We start from the raw sequence: 22,890 nt of genomic DNA, 5'->3' as shown, positions 1-22,890 counted from the left end.
AGTTGTATCATTAATTTATGAATAGATATGAAGAAAAAATTCCAAGTTAGATAAGGAGGCTCTTACAGTTCATGGTAGATTGAAAGAGAAAACAAGAAAGATGAAAGAGGTAGATCCAAATCTTGTGGGAGATCTAATCTTGGAAAGTCGAAGGAAATTTTTTAGAATTGTGGCAAAACTAGTCACGCCATAAATAATGTAAGGAGGAGAAAAAGAGGAAGAAAATAAACCCCTTTGATTAAAATTCAAACAAATCCTATTAGGATGAGGGTGAAGTCTTTGTTGCAACCTTGACAACACATGCATTAGAAGATGTGTGGTTGATAGAATTAGATGCATCATTCCAAATGACCTCACTTAGGGGTTGGTTCATGAAGTATGAAGAATATGATGGTGGGAAGGTGTATCTCAACAATGACTTTCATCTAAATATTGTTTCTCATGAAAGAGTCAAGATGAAATTCCTTGATGGAAAAGTGAAGGGGATTGATAGTGTTTTTCATATCTTGGGTTTGGCACAAAACCTACTTTTTGTAAGTAAATTGAATGATGTGGATGTGCAATTTATTTTATTGCAAGGTGGATGCAAGATGACCAAAGGGGCTTTGCTGCTTTGTAAGGGTGTCTAGATTGACACCTTCTATAAGCTAGATGCACATGCATTATACAATGCAATTATTTTTTTCTAGAGCTAAAGAAGAGAGCTTTGGATTCTTCATCCTCAATGTTAGATTAAGTTGTCAAGAGGTTTTTTGTTTCTACATTTGATGGTTGTTCCTTCTAGGTACCCAAGGGTGCCAATAGTTTGGAGATGAAAATTTTAGCAGAGAATACAATGTTATGGCACCAAAGAGCTGTTCATGCATCGATGAGAAGGGTCTTAAAACCCCGAAAAAATAAATGTCTCTTTGAGTTGCTTGATGATTCTAATCTTGAGTTTGAATTTTGTGAACATTGCATATATGGTAAAAAAAACTACGTTCAATCTTATTCAAGTTCTTGCAAGTCTTCTAGGTTGTTGGATCTAGTACATTTTGATGTTTTTGGTCCTTTAAATGTTCCTTCAGTTTCTATATTTGTGTCCTTTGTTTCATCATTGATGACTATAGTAATATATTTATTTATTTTCTTATAAACAAATCTAAAGTGTTTAGTCTATTTAAGGAGTTTAAGGCTCTTGTTGAAAATAAAACTTGTAGAAAGATCAAGTGTTTGAAGAATAACTATGGTGGTGCGTTTTGTTCAACATATTTCAATAGGTTCTGAAAGGACAATGAGAGTGAGGGGCATAAGACAAACACTTGCACCCCTTAGAAAAATGGGGTTTTAGAGAGGATGGACATGGCATTGATGGAGAGAGATAATAGTATGCTTAGTCGTACTGGCCTTGAACAAAAATTTTGGCCCAAAGCTATAGCCAGTACCTACTATCTGATAAATAGATCTCCTACATAACCTCTTGTTGATAAGACACTTATGGAGGTGTGTTCAGGAAAGAAGCCTTTGATGAGACATCTCAACATATTTGGATGCAAAGAACATGCTTGCATTTTGAATGATAAATGATCTAAGTTGGAGTATAAGGCTTTTAAGTGCATATTTATTGGCTATGGTGTCAGTGTAAAAGGGTACATGATTTGGGATCTAGTGACAAAGAAGGTTCTCTATAGAAGAAGTATTATCTTCATAGAGATGAAACCATCCACTATTGAGTTGTAGCCAAAGAAAGAGGAGAAACAAAACAAGGACCTGTAGTTTAGGTTCCTTCTACCCCTAAGAAAGGGGAACTATGAGATCCTAATAGACTTGATGATGAGGAGAGCTCTATTAGCTTGAAAATTTCAAAAGAAGAAGAAGAACCTCAACCTCAACCTTTGAGGAGGTCTATCAGAATTAGGTGACAACCATAAAGGTTTGGTTATTCAATGTTAGATTCCAGTTATATTTTTTCTTTGATTGTTGACACTGATGAGCCTATGACTATTAGAGAGTTATGGGTATGAGTGATGCAAATTCCTTGATGAAATCCATGAAAAAAGAGATGAGTTATCTTTAAAAAAAATACATGGGATCAAGTACCTTTATTGAAGGATGTAAGCCTGTGGGATATTCATGGGTGTTCAAGAAGAAGTTAGGTCCTAATGGTAGTATTGAGAAGCATAAAGTGTGGTTGGTCATGAAGGGGTAATCCCAGGTTGAGGGAATATAATATGGTGATATTTTCTCTCCTATTGCAAAGATGACATCCTTTCAATTCTTTTTATCACTTTCTATAGCTTATGACTAGGAAATCGAGTGGATGGATGTGAAAACAACATTCCTTCATTGTGATTTGGGGGAATAAAATCTTTATGTCACAACCAAAGCATTTCATGGTAAAAGGTAAAGAAAATCTGGTTCACAAGTTGAAAAAGTCTTTGTGTGGTCTAAAAGATTCTCCTGGGATGTTGTACCAAAATTTTTATACTTATGTGCTAAGTTTGGGATTTTAGAGGTCTAAATTTGATCATTTTGTCTATTTCAAAATTGATAATGATCACATTCTCATTATTGAATTATATGTGGATGATATGTTAATCTTTGGGAATGGATCTTTGATTTTTGACTTGAAGTTTCAGTTGGTAGCACAATTTTGCAGGTGTAGCTAGGTACGTTATGGGAATGAAGATTAGAAGAGACAACACTAACAAAAATCTTTGGTTGAGCTAGAGTAAGTATGTGAATTTTGTGTTATAGAGATTTAATATGACAACTTGTATATCCAAGATAGTTTGTGTTGTACAAGGAATGAATTTATCTATGGAGGATTATCTAAAGTATCCTATTGAGGTGGAGGACATGAACAATGTACCATATGCAAGTGCTATTGGTATTCTTATGTATGTGATGATTTTTATCGGAGAAAACATTTCCCAAGTAGTGGGAGTACTAATAAGATATATGGATAGTCCTAGATGGGTGCATTGGGATCCAACTAAGAGAGTGTTAAGATGTTTGAGGGGTACTTACGAGTATTCGTTGTGTTTTCATGGTTATCTTGTTGGACCTTGGCATTCTATGAATATCCATAGGTATGCAGATTCTTATTGGGCAAGTGGAATTGATAGCAGAAGATCCACTACTGGTCATGCTTTTACTATGTTTGGTGGTGCTATAAGCTAGATGAGTAAGTGGCAAGCTGTAATCGCTTTTTCCATGACAAAAGCAGAGTATATGGTAGCTACTCATGCTTGTAAGGAAGACATTTGGATTAGATGGTTGTGTTCTGATATTGGGTTTGATGTAGGGATGATCACTATCTATTGTGACAACCAAAGTGTCATTTGTTTAGCAAAGAATTTGACTTTCCATGCCAAAAAAAAGCACATAGATGTTTAGTTTCATTTTCTTTGAGATATGGTAGAGGATGGGAAGGTAAAATTGGAGAATTTTGACACTTGGACAAATATTGCATATGTATTGACAAAATTTATGAGGATAGAGAAGTTCAGATGGTGTTCTAGTTCCATGGGCCTCTTGGCCTTCTATAATTAATTTATGGGTATTTGAAAGGTTCTTGAAAAGTAAGAGAATGTTGGGATTAAGATGTATCAACCTTTGCAAATACTAACATTGATTATTGGATTTACATGGTTATTATTTAATATAATTAATTTCCTACTAATGTCAAGTCACTTGACAGGACCCATTAGCTTGGTGGCTTCCTACTTGGCATTGATTGTATGACACATCTACTATGCCTGTGGAAGTAGGCATCCCACTTTGAGGATGTTGTATTAATGATATGCAAGTGCCAAGTGTAATATTATGGAAAATTTATGACATAATCTATGAAACACTTACGTATGACAAGCTATGGAATTTTATGATAGTATGGACAAGTGTCAAGAGACACCTTTGCATGGAGAAGGTAGGCACCAAAGTTAGGTTACGATAGGTTGTAATAGAATCATTTATTAATAGTTAGTTATGAGAGTTTCTTTTATAGCTGTAAGTGATTTAAGTTATTATAGATTTTATGATAGCTATAAGATGTGCAATATCATCTACCATACCTAAATATAGAAAATTTTGGGTGCACAACTTTGGAGGTATGAATGAGGAGTCAAAGGATGATGTACATGCATCATTTGCATGCTTACAAGTGCTTGGAAAATGTGCCAAGTGTTTTTGGACACCCATCTCTTTTAGCTTCCTATAGAAGCTACCTCTATGCTTTTATTTCTCTATATAAGGATGTCTTAGAGAGCATTATGTTTGTTATTTTTTTTTGTAGGTAATGTCATTTTGTATGTTTTCAATTCTATAACAGTTAAAGATTTGTGAGAAAATTCACACTATCTCCCCCACTAATTAGTGTTGGGAAGCATTTTATACATTTTTTCTTCCTTTCAAAACAAACCAAATAAACAAAAAAAAAACGTCGTAGCATTGTAGAGGATGATACATGGGGCTCCCCAAGTTTACCATCCACATGATGCATTATTGCTTGACATGTACTTATATGTCCTAGACATTGTTACTTCCATTTTTATCTATAGGTTATAAGTAAGAAGTGTTATTATTTCTTATGCTAAGGACATTATAGTAGTTGGAAACATTCTCCTAATGGGTTAGTCCAAATCTATTTGTTTTTTACAAACATGTTCTAATTCCATTTCCCTTGTAAAATGTTATTTTGTAAATTCCATATGCTCTATGATCATGAAACCAAGAGAGAAAAATAAATCCAACTGCCATATGGTTCAAACTAGACCCAATACCTTAGAGAATCAAGATTTATAGAATATTCAAAAGATGCTTTAAAATTTAACCAATGACTTCATCAACATGTAAAGATGAGTTATCATCACCATCCCACAAGACTTAAGATGTAATTTTTCCTATCAAAGGAATACAATACCTTGGAATAATTAAGGTTATTTAAGATACATGACAATGAAAAAATTTCATAAGTGGACAAACAAAGAGATAATAATATCATCAAATTTATCAATGATGCCTTATCCCATCAATGTAGGGTCCATATTACAACCCAACATAATGAGATAGGTTATCTATAATTTTGTATGTACTTTGAAGTTTTTCGAGAAGAAATTCAAAACCTTGATCTTAATGAAAATATCAACCAAAGTGCTACTCAAAATTCAAACGACCATCCTAGCACTAACATGACACTAGAAATCTATGAGGAAGCTATTGAAATTCTAGTCAAAGATCTAATAATGAGTTAAAGAATAATTTTTAATATATTCATACTTATTAGCAGTTTTAGAAAAAATAATTATGCATTGACAAGCATAGGAATATTTTCACTCATCACTTCCTATCCTCTAGATGAAAAAAATGAGTCCACACTATCCTAAATATAGCAATGTTCCACCATAAGTTCAATCCTAGGTGCTTCAAGGGATAATCTTATTTTTAGTTGGTGAAAGACATAGCACACAATAGAAATAAAAATGCAAAACTAACCATTATACATTCAATAGAAGATTAAAAAAAAAAAGTTGAAGATAAGGTACGTAGAAGATAAGGTTGAGGATTAGGATTCTCTTGTCTAGAAAGGGGTGAAAACAATAAAATGGTTTTCCTACACTTCTATATTTTTTCTTAGTTGAGAGTTATATTGTTAACCATCATTAGGTAAAAAATATTTACATAGATTGTACAAGAAGGAATTTATAAACATGGTTTACATTGCATAAATTTTGTAAATTGAATTTTCAACTATTGATTATTGAGATTTTAATAGTTATTTGTCTACATATGCAATCTACAAGGGAATTCATGTTCAAATGACACATGTCCATGCCTGAAGACTCCACTAGACCTTATGTGTTATGAAAATTGTATCAAAGTGTTGCTAACAATTACATGATAGTGCAAAGTAATATGAGCAACAAACATGCAATAAAAGATTGGGTTGGAATAATCAAAATGAGTTAGAGTCACACCAAGTGAAATATTCATGGTGTTGATAATGCAATTATGCATACATCATTGCTACAAATATTAAGATATTAAATGATAAACATAAGGAGTTCGTTTATGGCCATGAGATACAATGTAGCAAAATATTATTTATGCTAACAAGAATGTTAAGGCTAGCCTTAGTGTGAGGGATAAGAGTAGAAAAAATTGTTTATGTATGCTAACAAGAATGCTAAGGCTAGCCTTAGTGTGAGGGATAGGAGTAGCAAAAACAAAACACTTGAGGATGAGAAAAAGGAGCTGCATAACTTCATCAAACTCTTTGAGAGTTTCTATTAATAATAAATGGAGGTCAATGAAATCCTTTAGAAAGCATATGTAAGTTGGGGAGTTTTGTATTGGTTGTTACTATTTTTCCTATTTTTTAGTTTTATAGTTTTTGGTATTGAGTTTTTCTTTTGGTAATGTTTTATTGTGTTTTGCCAATCTTTAGTTGTTTGTAAAGGTTTTTGAGACCTCTTCAAAATATATTTTACCTATCTAATAAAAAATATGCAAAAATTATTCACCATTTATTGAGAAGCAATGACCCCTATTTTATCTTATATGAGTTGTGAAAATTCAATGTGGAGCTAGTGAATAATATACAATTTAGCTTGATATATATACACAATTGTATTGATCATTTCAATGACCCCATTTAGATGGTTTTTTGTTAACTAAAGGCCTTGAATACAGTTAGAGGTTTACTTTTCAATTTCACGAGTTTCTAATGTAGGAGCATCCAAGGTGTAAGAGCAATTTTGCATCAACTAATTTTTATTACAAGTATTTTCTATTTTTTTAGTTATTTTCCAACTAATACGTGTCACATTTGTTGCAACACATTTAAATTTTTTTGTTTTCTTAAAGTCATGTTTTATACCAACCATTATAGGTATAGTCATATGTTTTCTCATTGCACTTCATTGTATTGATATGTTTTGAGTTGTTTGGAACATAAGGTGAACTTTGCATCTAAAATGTATAGTTTAAATTCCATGTGTTTTTTATCCCCACATTATGTTTCTTATCTCAAGGACCTTAAGTAGAAGTCTAGACTTTACAACAAGTAAATTAAATCTAACACCGATTCCTAAGATTAACTATTTTGTTTTGGGCTCTAAGAGGGGTCATGTACAAAATTGTATTGAATTTGCAAACTTCAAATTCAAAATATACAAAAGAAAGTAAATCTACACATTATCAATGAATCTAGATAATATAGAAGGTGACATGCCTAATTCCATGGATGATTAAAGATCAAAGAATTTAAGTTTGAGATCATTGATCTTTTCACATGATTCTATATTAGTGTACTACATTTTCTTGCGATTACATCTCATTCTACATCCATCAATATAAAGAGAAGCCTAATATTTGTTTAGGACAACTCAAGGATATGAATCAAAAGGGAGGAAAGAATAGCTCAAATTGAAGCCCAACTGTTGGCATTTCAATAGAAGGAGATTGTTGATATTCATTAAGGATATTGCGAAGGTTGTTGAAGATTATTTGATATAACTGAAAAAAGGATGATAACTATCTTTATAACATTATTTTGTCATTGATGTCAAGAAATTGATTTTCTGATTCAGTATGATGTTGCCATATCTTGAGAAGATTGATTTGAAGAGAATTAAGTGGTCAGTAAAAGACACAGAAAGAATGTGATAAGAAAGGGGAGAAATAAGATATTCAATGGGCAACTATTACCGAGTTAGACAATGATGGGATCATGATGTTTACATTGTTTTGATATCCTACATATGTTGTTGATTGTAAGGTTAATACTATACTATGTCACCGAGCAAAGAACCTAGTCAGTAAACCCTAAGGTTATCGATATCAGTTAATGAAGGCAGAATGTCTACCGAGTAAAGTTTAGTATTTACCGAGTTGCAACCGAGTTATGACAGATCACATTGAATGAATACAAGCATTATTTAATGAAGGACAATGATTAGCTAGAGATGTATAAATGATTGGTATGCCGTGCATGAAGTTTGTTAAGGATCTATGATAATGGAAGATTGACAGGAAGATCTACAGCTCAGATTGAACCGCAATAACCTTGTGTAAGTTTCAAGAAAGGAATGCAAGTCCCTAGGCAAGGTAAAACGTTTTCAGATCGAAAGATGCATTGAACCTAGTCAAGATTGAAGATCTGATGGCTAAGATTGATCATGAGAAATGTGATCAAGGAGATTCAACGGTTAGCAAATTGTTTATAAATAAGAAATTGTTGATGAACAATGTATGCGGGCAAGTGTAAGCATAGGAATGCTACATAGTGATTACCGAGCACAAAAGCTTGAAGACCTGTTTGAATAACAGAGTAAGGAGCCCAACAGAGGGACAAGATAAGTCCCATGACAAGATTGTTTTGAGCAAATAAGAATCTGCTTTAGCATTTCAGATGTGAAGTTGGAGATATATTTTATTACTGTTGTTTATTTTGTAAGTGACAGAAAATCTCTTAACCAAGTGGACTTAACAGTCTTATTTGTAAACCCTCTAGCAAGGTAACATTCTAAATGAGTGTTTGAAACCCTTTGACAAGGTCACTTCTAACAAAGTGAAGATCCTAACAGATCTGAGGGAAATCCCTTAACCAGGTCACATCTAGCAATGTGTTTGTAATCTTTAACATGATTTTCTTTTAACCGAGCATACTCTAGAAGAGTATATTTCTTAGTGGGTCCGAAATCCCACAGTGGTTTTTCCCTATTTGGGTTTCCACGTTAAATCTGGTGTTATATGTGTTATGATGATTATGTGTTTATGAGTTTGCATGCTTAGCAGTTTTTGGGTTATATTGCTGAAGTATAAGTTACCAAGGTTGAATCTGTTGATTTTATGGAAGATTAAGTTTGTATGATTCACCCCCCCGCCCCCCCTCTCATCTTGTTAGCTATTGGCATCCGTTCTTTACATTTAGTATCATAACTTAACAATTGGTATTAGAGCTTTGGACTCTGGGAGAAAAGTTTAAAGGTACTTGAGGCAAAGATCCGAAGATGTATAAAAGGGATGCACCAAAGCTGAACAAGTCAAGTTTCTCCACATGGCAGAAAAGGATGAATCTGCATTTATCAGGAATTGGAGAATATGCAACATATTATTTGGAGAATGATTACATACCACCAAGCACCAACCCAATGACCTTGGAAGAGATAAAGGCAAAGAAAGAACACATTCAAGCTATGATTGAAATAACATCAACATTGACCGACTCAGAGTTTAATGATCTAGAAGACTGCAATGATGCAAAAGCAATGTGGACTAAGCTCATATTTGTGTATGGCGGTGATGAACATGTCCAAAGAGCAAAAGTAGATAGTCTAAGAGGACAAATTTAATCCATGAGAATGAATGAAGGTGAGAACATAACCCAATACAGTACAAGGTTAAAGGAGACTGTCAATCAAATTAAAGGAGCAAGAGGAACTATTGAAGAGAAGGATATAACAAGTAAGTTGTTGAGAACCCTTCTACCTGCTTATGCCATTCGAGTCTCTGCAATCAATGAACTAAGGTCTGTACCTAATATGCCAGTTTCTTTGGATGCTACTGTTGGTAAGCTACATGCATTTGAGTTAAGTAATTTTGATAACAGTGGGTCTTCGGTAAATAAAGTAGAATATGCATTCAATTCTTTTCATATTGGTGAATCTGATGATTACAATGATAGAATGATTAAGTACTCTGAAGGGAATCACAATGGAGCAAGTGAAATTTCACAAGAACATGGAAGAAGTGCACAAACTGTATGAGGAAATCAAGAAGCAAGAAGAGTTTGAAGCATTATTAGCCAGAAGGTTACCGAGAGGAAAAGGTAAGTATAAAGGAAAGCTACCTTTAAAATGTTTTAATTGTGATAAAATAGGACATATGGCTTCTAACTGCCCTGACAAAGAATCTAGTGAAAAGAGAGAATATCGAGATAACAGGCAGAAAGACAACCAATACAGAGGACATCGAGACTTCAAAAGGAGAGAGAGAAAGACATGCCTAGTAGCTGATGAGGAATCCAACGATGACAAATCTGATGAAATTGATACTGAAGAAGTTGTTTATGTGGCTATTAAAGATGGATCAGATGGAGAAAGGTATGAAGAAAAAGCCCTAGTATCTCACATAAATAATAATGATTCTTGGATCATAGACAGTGGATGCTCACATCACATGACAGGTGATAAACACAAGTTTGTTAAATTAGAAGACTATGATGGAGGCTATGTAAGATTTGGTAATGATGCACCATGTCTGGTGAAAGGTAAAGGATCTATACCACTTCTTGACAATGCTAAATGTGATGATGTATACTAGGTTGAAGGTTTGAAATACAATTTGTTGAGTGTAGCACAACTAAACAATACAGGATACCGAATAGAATTTCAGAAAGGAATTGTCAAAGTTCATGACAAGCATGGAAAGTTAGCTGCTACTGGGACACAAACAAAATGTAATACATTTCATCTTGACTCAACTCAGAACAAGTGTCTTTATGCTAAGATAGATGATACCTGGTTATGGCATAAAAGGTTTTGTCATGTAAATTTTGATAATCTAATCAAAATAAGCAAGAAGCACCGAGTAAGAGGTCTACCGAGTCTGGAAAAACCTGAGAATGCTATATGCCAAGGATGCCAGATGGGTAAGATGACAAGATCAAGCTTTACAAGTAAGTCCTACACTTCTAAAGGAATTTTAGATCTAGTCTATACTGATCTTTGTGGTCCTATGAAAGTCCAAAGTTATTATGGTGATAAGTATTTCATATTATTTGTGGATGATTACTCAAGGATGATGTCAGTTATGTTTTTAAAAGAAAAATCAGAAGCTTTTCAAATGTTTAAATGGTACAAGGCAAGAGTTGAAAATGAAACAGGAAGACAGCTGAAATGTCTTAGATCTGATAGAGGAGGAGAGTTCACTTCTGATGAATTTAACTTATTCTGCAATGATCATGGTATAAAAGACAAGTATCTGCACCGAGAACACCTCAGGGAAATGGGATAGCTGAGAGAAGAAACATATCAATTGTAGATTGTGCACGAACCCTAATGATAGAAAAAAGGGTACCTCAAAACATTTTAGAGAGAAGTAATCAACACTGTAGTTTACACCCTGAACCGAGTTCAACTGAAGAAAGGAACTATGAAGACACCATATGAGATCTGGTATGACAAGAAACCCAATGTAAGTTATTTTAAAATCTTTGGAAGTAGATGCTATGTTCACAAAGATGACAAAAATGGAAAGTTTGATCAGAAAAGTGAAGAAGGAATATTTCTTGGTTATTCTTCTAGAAGTAAAGCATTCAAATGCCTGATCAAATCATCTAACAAAATAGTAGAAAGTGCAAATGTGAAAATTGATGAATTTGCAAAAAGAAATGATGAAGGAAATTCCAAAGAACCAGAAGATTATGAAGAATTTGTTTATGTTCAACCAAGAAGTCCTACCGAGAAAGCTATTGAAGAAAATGAAGAGGATGTCCAGTTACTGAGTGATGAAGAAGATCATACAGAGCCTACCGAGCCTATATTAGCCAAATATGTCAGAAGACATCATGCATCAAGTCAGATTATAGGAGATAAGGATGATCCAGTGATGACAAGGAATAAACTGAGACAGAACACATGTCTGATATTTGAATTTGAACCGAGAATAGTAAAAGAGGCATTTAACAGTGAAGATTGGGTAAATGCTATGACAGAAGAAATTGATCAAATCAAGAAGAATGACACATGGACACTGATCCCAAGATCGAAGGACAAAAATGTAATCGATACAAAGTGGATTTTCAGAAACAAGCTAAATGAAAAAGGTGAAGTCATTCGGAACAAAGCAAGACTAGTTTGCAAAGGTTATGCTCAAGAAGAAGGAATAGATTATGGTGAGACTTTTGCACCTATGGCTAGACTTGAGGGAGTAAGAACATTGTTGGCATATGCTGCTTTCAAAAATTTCAAGGTATATCAAATGGATGTTAAATCTGCATTTTTGAATGGTATACTAGAAGAAGAAGTTTACATTGAACAACATGAAGGATTTGTTGAAGACAAGAGTAAAGATCAGGCATGCAAATTAAATAAAGCTTTATATGGTCTGAAACAAGCACCTAGAGCATGGTATGAGAGACTGCACTCTTACTTAATCAAGATTGGTTTTATAAGGACAAGTGAAAACAACAATATGTACATGAATAATGATGAGAACAATGGTATACTGATCTCAGCCATATTTGTTGATGATATTATTTTTTGTGGTAATGAATCCTTATGCAAGAATTTTGGGAATGAAATGTGCAAAGAATTTGAGATGTCATTAATTGGTGAGATAAAGTATTTTATAGGTTTATAGATATTGCAAATGAAAGATGAGATTTTCATTACTCAATCCAAGTACATAAAGGAAATCTTGAAGAAATTTGGAATGGAGGATTCTAAACCAGTAAGTACTCCTATAACTACTAACTGTAAACTATCAAAGAATGATGAATCCACATCTATTGATGAGACACTTTACCGATTTATGATTGGGAAGTTGGAATATGTTGTGCATAGTAGATCGGATATAGCACATGCAGTAGGTATTGTTGCAAGATTCTCTGCAGATCCCAAGGAAACCCATATGATAGCAATCAAGAGAATTTTCAAATACCTGAGAGGCACTGAAGATTATGGCTTAGTATATGAAAAGAGAAATGATTTTGATTTAAAAGTTTATACTGATGCTGATTGGGCAGGCAACATAGATGTCAGGAAAAGCACAAGTGGTGGACCTTTCTTTTTGGGAGAAATACTAGTGAGTTGGCTTAGTAAGAAACAAGGATGTATCTCACAATCAATAGCAGAAGCTGAATATGTTGCTGCAACATTGAATTGTACCAATATAGCATGGATCAAACAACTATTGGAAGGTATAAATGAGAAAGTTACCGAGCCAGTAACTATATTCTGTGATAATACGAGTGCCATTAACATTTCAAAGAATCTGGTAATGCACTCTAAGACAAAACATATCTCTATAAAGTATCATTATCTCAGAGAAGAAGTTCAAGAGAAGAAAGTTGTGCTGGAATATATCTGTTCAAAGGAGAAATTAGCAGACATCTTCACAAAGCCATTGCCAAGGGACACTTTTGAGTTTCTCAAAAGCAAGTTTGGGGTCCTACCCCTATCTTCTACTCATTGACAGAGTTTGGTGAAAGCATCAATTCGATGAATCTACATAATATTATGTGTGGATTGATGCTGATTTACGCACTTTAGAAGGTTTTCTAAAGGTGTGCAGGAAATAGTGAATAGAGACAAATTGCTCTGACTGAGACTGAGATGATACACAACAAGGCAAATCACTTCACAGAGGAAGAAATCATGATTTAGTTCTTTTACTTTTTGACATTGTTGTCAAAGGGGGAGAAGACTAAATGGTAAAATCCTAAATGGAAAAGACAACAAAAGACTAATGACAGGGGGAGAAGATTACACAAGGAAGAAGACTTCAGAAGATTTTAACAGCTCAAAGATAACAGGAGAAGTCTAACAACAATCTGAATCTGAATCAATTTGAATATCTTGTTGGTATTACCATTTAAAAGTTGGTTTTGCCATCAATGCCAAAGGGGGAGATTGTTGGCATTTCAATAGAAGGAGATTGTTGATATTCATTAAGGATATTGAGAAGGTTGTTGAAGATTATTTGATATAACTGAAAAAGGATGATAACTATCTTTATAACATTATTTTGTCATTGATATCAAAAAATTGATTTTCTGATTCAGTATGATGTTGCCATATCTTGAGAAGATTGATTTGAAGAGAATTAAGTGGTCGGTAAAAGACACAAAAAGAATGTGATAAGAAAGGGGAGAAATAAGATATTCAATGGGCAACTATTACCGAGTTAGACAATGATGAGATCATGATGTTTAGATTGTTTTGATATCCTACATATGTTGTTGATTGTAAGGTTAATACTATACTATGTCAGTGAGCAAAGAACCTAGTTGGTAAACCCTAAGGTTATCGATATCGGTTGATGAAGGTGGAATGTCTATCGAGTAAAGTTTAGTATTGACCGAGTTGCAACCGAGTTATGACAGATCGCATTGAATGAATACAAGCATTATTTAATGAAGGACAATGATTAGCTGGATATGTATAAATGATTGGTATGTTGTGCATGAAGTTTGTTAAGGATCTATGACAATGGAAGATCGACAGGAAGATCTATAGCTCAAATTGAACCGCAATAACCTTGTGCAGGTTCCAAGAAAAGAATGCAAGTCCCTAGGCAAGGTAAAACATTTTCAGATCAAAAGATGCATTGAACCTAGTCAAGATTGAAGATCTGATGGCTAAGATTGATCATGGGAAATGTGATCAAGGAGATTCAACGGTTAGCAAATTGTTTATAAATAAGAAATTGTTGATGAAAAATGTATGCGAGCAAGTGTAAGCACAAGGATACTCCATAGTGATTACCGAGCACAGAAGCTTGAAGACTTGTTTGAATAACAGAGTAAGGAGCCCAGCAGAGGGACAAGATAAGTCCTATGACAAGATTGTTTTGAGCAAATAAGAATCCGCTTTAGCATTTCAGATGTGAAGTTGCAGATATATTTTATTACTGTTGTTTATTTTGTAAGTGACAAAAAATCTCTTCATCGAGTGGACTTAACAGTCTGATTTGTAAACCCTCTAGCAAGGTAACATTCTAAATGAGTGTTTGAAACCCTTTGACAAGGTCAGTTCTAACAAAGTGAAGATCCTAATAGATCTGAGGGAAATCCCTTAACCGGGTCACATCTAGCAATGTTTTTGTAATCTTTAACAGGATTTGCTTTTAACCGTGCATACTCTAGAAGAATATATTTCTTAGTGGGTCCGAAATCCCACAGTGGTTTTTCCCTATTTGGGTTTCCACGTTAAATCTGGTGTTATATGTGTTATGATGATTATGTGTTTATGAGTTTGCATGCTTAGCAGTTTTTGGGTTATATTGCTGAAGTATAAGTTACCGAGGTTGAATCTGTTGATTTTATGGAAGATTAAGTTTGTATGATTCACCCCCCCTCTCATCTTGTTAGCTATTGGCATCAGTTCTTTACATTTAGTATGAGAACTTAACACCAACATGTATCATCTCATGAAGCTATAATTATTTTTGTATTGAATCAATATAAATACATATGTCTTTTATGTGAATTCTATTACTCCTTTGTGTATTTTTAACATTATACACATTTTTGTGTGTAGCCTAAGATAGTCTTTGATTTTACCCTCCAATTCTCAAGATTATGAAGCTATTATAACTTTTGTATTGAGATAATATACACAAATTAGTCTTTAGTGTGAACTATGTAGTCTTTATGTGCAATTTTTTTGAGTGTTTACAATTAGTAGCATGACCTAAGATATTATTTAATTGGACCCTCCAAGTATCAAGCTCCTAAATCTATTGTTACTTTTGTATTGAAATAATATACATAAATTAATCTTTAGTGTAATTTTTTTTGATTTGTGTATTTGTTTGAGTGTTTAAATTTAAATGTAGTACCTTAGATAGTCCTTAATAGGACCATCTAATTGCAACTAAATCAAGTGAGGTGAGAGGTAGGTGGGACACCAACATAATAAGCTAGCATAATAAGAGGTAGTCATAACACTAGAAGGATGAACATTAGAATTGGGAGATACACTAGGAGTGGTAACATAGAAGGTAGGCACAATGATGGGGTCTACCTTAGGATGAGAAGATGGAGAATCAATAGGAGGGTGAGTTGATACTAGGAAGATGCATTATGCAAAGAACTAAATAAGATAATCATAGTAACAATATCATGAAGAATATTTATACCAATAGGCACACGAATCAACATATTTTGGATGCAACTAAGTTTGTAGGATAAGTTGGATTGCTCATTATGAGTAGCCTAAACATGCATCTCCTAATTGATGTAATTAAGAATTTGCATAAACAAACTTTCAATAAGAAAAGAACAAAAAAATTAAGGGTATCTATGAATATGACTCTTATTAATATAGTTAGTCTCATATCAATAAGTTAGAAATTTAAAATTAAAATATAAACTCTAAGGGGGTGCAAGAATGAAGGATTCACCAAAATGAACAAGGAAAGAATAAATAGATCCCCTTTTTTGTAAAATCATAAATTATTTAACAAAATAAATTTGATAATCACCCCAAGATTAAATAGTTGGTGTAAGAAATTATTTAGAGCAATACATTGAAATAAATATATAAAGTAATGAATAAACAAATGTATTGAATTTGAAATTTGATATAGATGTTTCAAAGTGATTTGGTAATGTGTAGAAATATTAAGAATAATCAAATGGATGCTTCATGATTTGAGAACTCATTGTTTGTCATTAGAGGTCACTTCCACACTTGTGACAATAACTTACATTGCTATAGACCTGATCTAGGCCCACAAATTTAAACTTTGGTGTATAATCTACTTCTTATCAAACTCTAATATTTTCTTTTTAGTTTGCATTGATACATGATCTATTCTCTCTAACTAGTAGTGTTTAAAAACGCATTTAAAGACTTTGCTAGAAAAGTATATTCTCCTTCAATCAAACCCCTATGATATCAATTTAGTGGCTATGAACAAGGATCAAAGAGAATATACATTCATATAGGTAATGTCATAGATGTTAATTCAAATATGTTATGCAACAATAATTATTTTATGAATGCTTGAATAGATGTATATTTTCTTATCGTATAATCGATAAAAAAATAGGGCTAGTACATCTTAAAGGGTAGTAAGTGAAATACTTTGTACTTCAAGTTGGCTCCTAACAATTAGTAGGAAGGGTTAGGTCGACCTCAAATTTGAATTTGAATCTTCATAATTTTGTGTTGATTTTCACATATCACTCAATCAACTTTAGTCAAGTTTGCATAGATTGTGAATCTAAATCTAAGTTAAAAATAGATAAAATGAGGATTGGGGGTAATCCTTGAGAAGAAAAGCAAATAGAATCAACTAAAAATCGTTCATTATATACCAACTTTTCAACAAAAAATATGTGAGCAATGAATGAATGATAGATACACAAACCCAATGTAGAGTGAGGCAATAGAGATGGAAATGGATCATTTTTAGTCCACAATATCAGATGATCTATTTTTGGCTCTACAAAATGACTTATAGTATATAAGACTACCTTGTACTCTATGCAAAAGACACCTAACTATGCTACAAACAGGCTGTACATACCTTACTCCCTACAGTATTTGAACTTGTGACCTCCCTTGAAAGAGTATAGGGGAAGAAGGGAGTGGATGGCCTGTCCCTAATCTCAATTAATAGGTATTGTATACGATGGAATTGAGAATCCAAATTATTGTAAAACCTAATAAGATTCAACCACATAAAACCCTAGTTTTACAATGAAATCCACCATACACCAATGAAGAACCTAAAAACATGCAAAACAACAAATATGAAAGATTATACCATTCACATGCTTATTAAAATTTGATCTCGATTGTTTCCTATCTCCATTGATCTTGCTTGATATTGATTATGGTTGCTCTCATATTTGTATTGTGCACAAGAGTTCAATAGAGAATGGATTATGGTTGTACATGCAATTCGACAGTGTAGATGCTTGATTGAATGGTTCCTATATGAAAGGATAGGAAAATGATCATCTTTTATAGAAAACACCCTAAAAATGGAAGACTAGGATTAAGAGGTGGAAAGATAAATGGTCAGCTCAAATTAGAAGGCAGGTAAATAAGAAAATATTAGAATTGTGGTTAAAGGTAAATTAAAAGATGAATGACAAATGTCATGGAGGAAGAAAAACTAATGAATTAAATAAACAAATAAAGATTTATTTAATTAGTAGAAGAGGTAGAGCTAATTAAATAAATAAAATATTTATTTAATTTAGAAAAAAGATAATTGAAATAAATTTAAATGGGACAAAAGTTAGAAAAAGCTTATTGAAATAAATAAATAATCTATTTAATTAATAGAAGGTTTAAGATAAAATAATTAGACTAGGACAATTTTAGGTGTCTATAGATATCATTCATTAGATAAAAATAAGTTGAATGCTTTTTATGTGCTTACCAGATCTAACTTTTGTTGAGTGCAAGACTTCAATATAATAAACGATGAAGCTGAAATCATGCTCCGGTGGATATCCCCTAACACTGAAAAGATTTTGTAGATAAAAAATCTTCTATAAAAAAGAATTCCTAAATAAATTTAAAATAAACAATTTCCATTGTAACAATTACATAGAGAGGAGAGAAGTGCAAGAGAAAGTTAAAAGAGACAACAGAGAAAAGAAAAACCCTGATAGACCATCCATGGTGGTGTAGGGATAAATGGGAGGGAATAAAAATGATAGAATTTCCCAAGCTGTGCTTCCGTTGGGAGACGGAACTTTTTCAAATCATCAGATTTCAATAAAGGTGTTCGGCGGTCGGGGTTTACCAAGGATAATGCAGCAGATATGGATCCATGGAAATCTTTTGGGTAGTGTGTGAGTCGTATATTTTATTCACAGACCTAGATTCCGTTAAACTTTAGGGCTTATTATATTTACGTCATCAAACATGTTGAGTAATTGAATCAGGATTGGAACCAGAAAATTGTTATTATAAGTAAAAGAATGCATTCTTTTTACAGGGGCAGATAGCTCGAAATATTTTCCGTAACTTGTCTGCTGTTATAATTGATTGAGTAAGGAAATTTAAAAACGAGTGGTGGGAATCAAGGCGAATCGATTCAGGCTGTTTGGGATGAAGATGGCATATTGCAGGGGCACATGCAATGTTTGTCCCGGTGGGCACATGGGACTTGTCAGAGAAGGAACATCTCCATATGCTCCTGGTCACATGGGTCCCACTGCCTCCCGGATTCCCCGGCCGACTTTACTCCTTGTCGCCGGGTCGCCAAGACCCCTTCCCCTCAGCTCATGGTCACATCGCCCTTCATTGACCTGTCGGAGCCGCCGCGGTCATGTGACCGTGACCCCATGGAAACAGGGTCAACGGGAGCGCTATGATGAGCGACTCCACCAGGCATGTGAGGTGTATTAATATGTGCTACACACCACAGGGAACCATTCATTAAAACAACACAGCTAAGCAATCCATGTTTTGTCCAAGCATTCTCAATCAGCCCATCACAAAAACACATCAATCCTGGTGCTTTTCAAGCAATCTCAATCTGCCCAACACATCATTCCTAGTGGTTTTCAAGCAATCTCAATCTGCCCATTACAAGAACACATCAATCCTTCTCAATCTGCCCGTTTACAAGAACACATCAATCCTGGTGCTTTTCAAGCAATCTCAATCTGCCCATTACAAGAACACATCAATCCTAGTGTTGTTCAAGCAATCTCAATCTGCCCATTTACAAGAACACAGCAACAGCAATCTTACTGTTCAAGCAATCTCAATCTACCCATTAAAAGAACAGAGCAATCCTACTGTTGTTGTTCAAGCATTCTCAATCTACCCATAACAAGAACACAACACAGCAATCCAAGTGTTGTCAAGCAATCTCAATCTCAAGAATGGCAGCATCTATCCAGCATTCACGATGCACCTATGAAGAAGAGAATTTGGAGTTGATGGAAACAGAGCTTCGGCTGGGACTTCCTGGAATTGCAGGGGGACAAAAGAGACGGTCATCACATGATGAGGTCGTTGAGGCCTCGCCCTCGGCCTCCCTTCAGACAACTGTGCTGGCTGATCCAGCCACTGCGCCTCCTCCAAAGTAAATATTCTATTAGATCTTGTGAGATTATTTTAGCATCAACATGAACTTTAATGTTTCAATGGTTAATATGAGTTTTAGCAAAATAAAATTCCATTAATGCTCTGAAAACTGCAGTTTTTTTATCTGTTGAGGTGGGGTGTATAGACTGTCAGTCTCATAGAGCTTGTGTATCTAAATATATGGTTTTGCAGGGCACAGATTGTGGGGTGGCCACCTGTGAGATCGTTCAGGAAAATTAGTCTGGCTCCAGTTGCTTCAAAGCTTGCAGGGGAGAAGGCCACATCAAGTCCTTTCTACGTGAAAGTGAGCATGGATGGAGCTCCATATCTCAGAAAGGTTGACCTAAAAATGTACAGCAGCTATCATGAGCTGTCCTGTGCACTGGAAAAAATGTTCAGCTGCTTCACCATGGGTATGTATATGCATATGTGGGTGCATTCTTCTTTATACTTGACATATATGCAAACGAAACAGATATAATTAGGGCTTGAAATATGGTTTTTGGAATCAGTTTTGTGCTTTTATCTTGATGTTTTGTGTAAAGCTAGAAAAAGCTGTGTATATATATTATTCATGTTTCGGAACAAACTCAGAACAGATCATCACCAGAAAGAGGATCTTTTTAAAATTGTTCTGATAGATGTCCAAAACATTGATACAAAAACAAACACAGCTAATCTGAGAAATAATCTTTTAATCTTTAAACTTACTACATAGACTCTGGAAAACTTGTATCAATTATAATGAGGGTTCATCTTTCAGGGCAATGCGGATCACATTACCAACAGCATGGGCTGAGTGAGAGCAAGTTGACAGATCTGTTGAATGGATCAGAGTATGTACCCACCTATGAAGATAAGGATGGAGATTTGATGTTGGTGGGCGATGTGCCATGGGAGTAAGTTTACCAACCCTTCAATGATTTTGGCTTAAACAACACACAGTGAACTTTAACTAACTTATATTAGAATGTTCTCTTCACCCAATGTAAGAGCCTAGAAGAGAAAAGTGCTGATGGATTGATGAATTGCTTCTTGTTACAGGATGTTCGTGGATTCCTGCAAAAGAATGCGAATAATGAAGGCATCAGAAGCTATTGGCCTTGGTATGTTACAAAACTCTCTTACACCCATTAAATCGAGTATAGATTCATAATTAGTTTGTGTATTTACCAATAATTTTTGGATGGTTTTTTAGGCAAGGGGCATGGCAATTGTTGAAGACTGGAGTGGGCATGAGCGATCAAGTGCAAAAGCACTTTCACAATGGATTGCGAAGCATTTTTTTAAGCTCTCTGTTTTGCCTGGATCATTCCACGAGGAGGACAACGAAGATCTTTGTGATAAGAAGCATAAGCAGAACGTACTTCCTGTTTGCAGTTTTCATCTGGGGGCTTCTGGAAATAGCATTTAATAACATGGTTAAATATGTAAGGCATTTCGGGTAGACCATGTTTATGGAGTGGTGGCTGAAAGTTGCGCACCCGTTCACCCTGACTTACTGTTTCCTATGATTTTTTTGGCCGCCTGTTCATTTGTTATGGTTTGTGATGGAATTTGGAGGGTTCATCCACCATAGCTTAAGATGGCTATTTTCATTCCAAAATGTAAAACTTGATGTATATATTAATCGTGATGTTAATTTTGATGGAGGATTTTATATCAATTTGTTCAGTTAATATTGGGCCCTTTATCGGGTGTTCTCGGTTGTAGAGGAGATTGTTATGATTAATGGGCTTTATGCATTATTCTATAGAATTGAGTTGGTCTTTGTGAAACGATTTCAAGGGCAACTGTTCTTTTCAACATTGTATAATTAGGATTTGTGATGGAATGACAATGAACAATTGCAGGGTTCAATTATATTTAGGGTTGTCTTTTTGAAAATGGTATTTACTGATGCATATTACATAAAATTTTCAAAATATAGATATGCTAGTATTAATTTTGATGGAGGATTTTATATATAATTGTGTTCATATTTCACAAAAATGTAGTAACATAACTTGTAATCTTTTTGATGTTTTTTTAGAGGAAGATAAATATAAATTAAGGGTGAAAAATATATGTAATGATTAGTGTATAAATAGTTAGTTTTGTACAAAAGTTGGTAAAACAATTTGAATTTAATTTTATATATTTTAATATTTTGGATTTGTTTTACAGTTTATTCATTATTTATTTGGAGATATTAATTTTGGGTTAGAATTAATATATGAATTTGATTGTCTTGTTTTTCAAATTGAGATTTAATTTTAGACCCTTATTGGCATTTAGAATTAGGCAAATTACATGATTGTGTGGTGTGCCTTCAAACTTGTCAAAATTGTTAATTCGACTTCAAGGGATTGACTAAGGAGAAAATCATCCTCAAATAGCAAGCCCTCAAAGGTGTTCATCAACATCACAAATTTTCCAAATTGGTTCCTAACATTCAAGATGAGTATATATTCTAGGTGATTAGAGGCACAATTATAAATTCTATTATCTATAGACAAAGATCTATTTTGTGTGCATGAAGATCAATTGTGCACCATAGAAATGACTTGGAGCAAGGCATATTACATTTTTAGTTTGACAAAGATCTAAGCATGAGTTACAAAGATGAAGCATCAATAGTCATCTATCACTATATATTCTGCGTTGAATCCTAGAGTTAAGTAGCTCAATCCTCTTAGTTAATTTCAATGCTTTTTATGTAGCATAATCTATCTTAACTCATAATCTTAAAGCGATTTTCATTTTTTTATGGTAAATTATTAATTGTCCCTAGTTTTTTGTAATGTTTGGTTTATTTTATATACATTAAATTGGCAAATCTAAAGAATCTTACATTCAGTAGTATTTTGTCTAAGGGTTTAATTTTAATTTTAGTTTTGAGAACATATAATTATTTCTAATCTTAATTTTACATCAAATTTTTTATTTTAAGATGGACCCTTGCATAATTTTTCATTTTAATTATTCCTCCCTTTGGTGATAATCTCATAGATAATGACCACATTTTCATGTTTCTCAGGCCCATATGCATTGTTACCTTTACAATTATCATTGGTTAAGGACTTATCATGATGTTATATGAATCCATTTTGATGGCATCTACTAATTGAGATATTCATGA

General features: G+C 33.8%; 1 protein-coding gene across 1 annotated transcript; it reads left to right on the top strand.

The window, feature by feature from the left end:
• Nucleotides 1-18,480: 18,480 nt before the first annotated feature.
• On the top strand, nucleotides 18,481-21,415 carry LOC131034114 (auxin-responsive protein IAA30). The gene is made up of 5 exons (XM_057965503.2): nucleotides 18,481-19,767; nucleotides 19,962-20,182; nucleotides 20,533-20,668; nucleotides 20,814-20,875; nucleotides 20,968-21,415. Exons 1-5 carry the CDS (start codon nucleotides 19,565-19,567, stop codon nucleotides 20,988-20,990), a joined length of 645 nt encoding a protein of 214 aa, XP_057821486.1. The 5' UTR covers nucleotides 18,481-19,564; the 3' UTR covers nucleotides 20,991-21,415.
• The last annotated feature ends 1,475 nt before the right edge of the window (nucleotides 21,416-22,890 follow it).

The sequence above is a fragment of the Cryptomeria japonica genome, chromosome 10 (assembly GCF_030272615.1).
Source record: "Cryptomeria japonica chromosome 10, Sugi_1.0, whole genome shotgun sequence".
In the NCBI taxonomy this organism is placed as follows: domain Eukaryota; kingdom Viridiplantae; phylum Streptophyta; class Pinopsida; order Cupressales; family Cupressaceae; genus Cryptomeria; species Cryptomeria japonica.
This window is presented reverse-complemented; position numbering and strand designations above follow the sequence as displayed.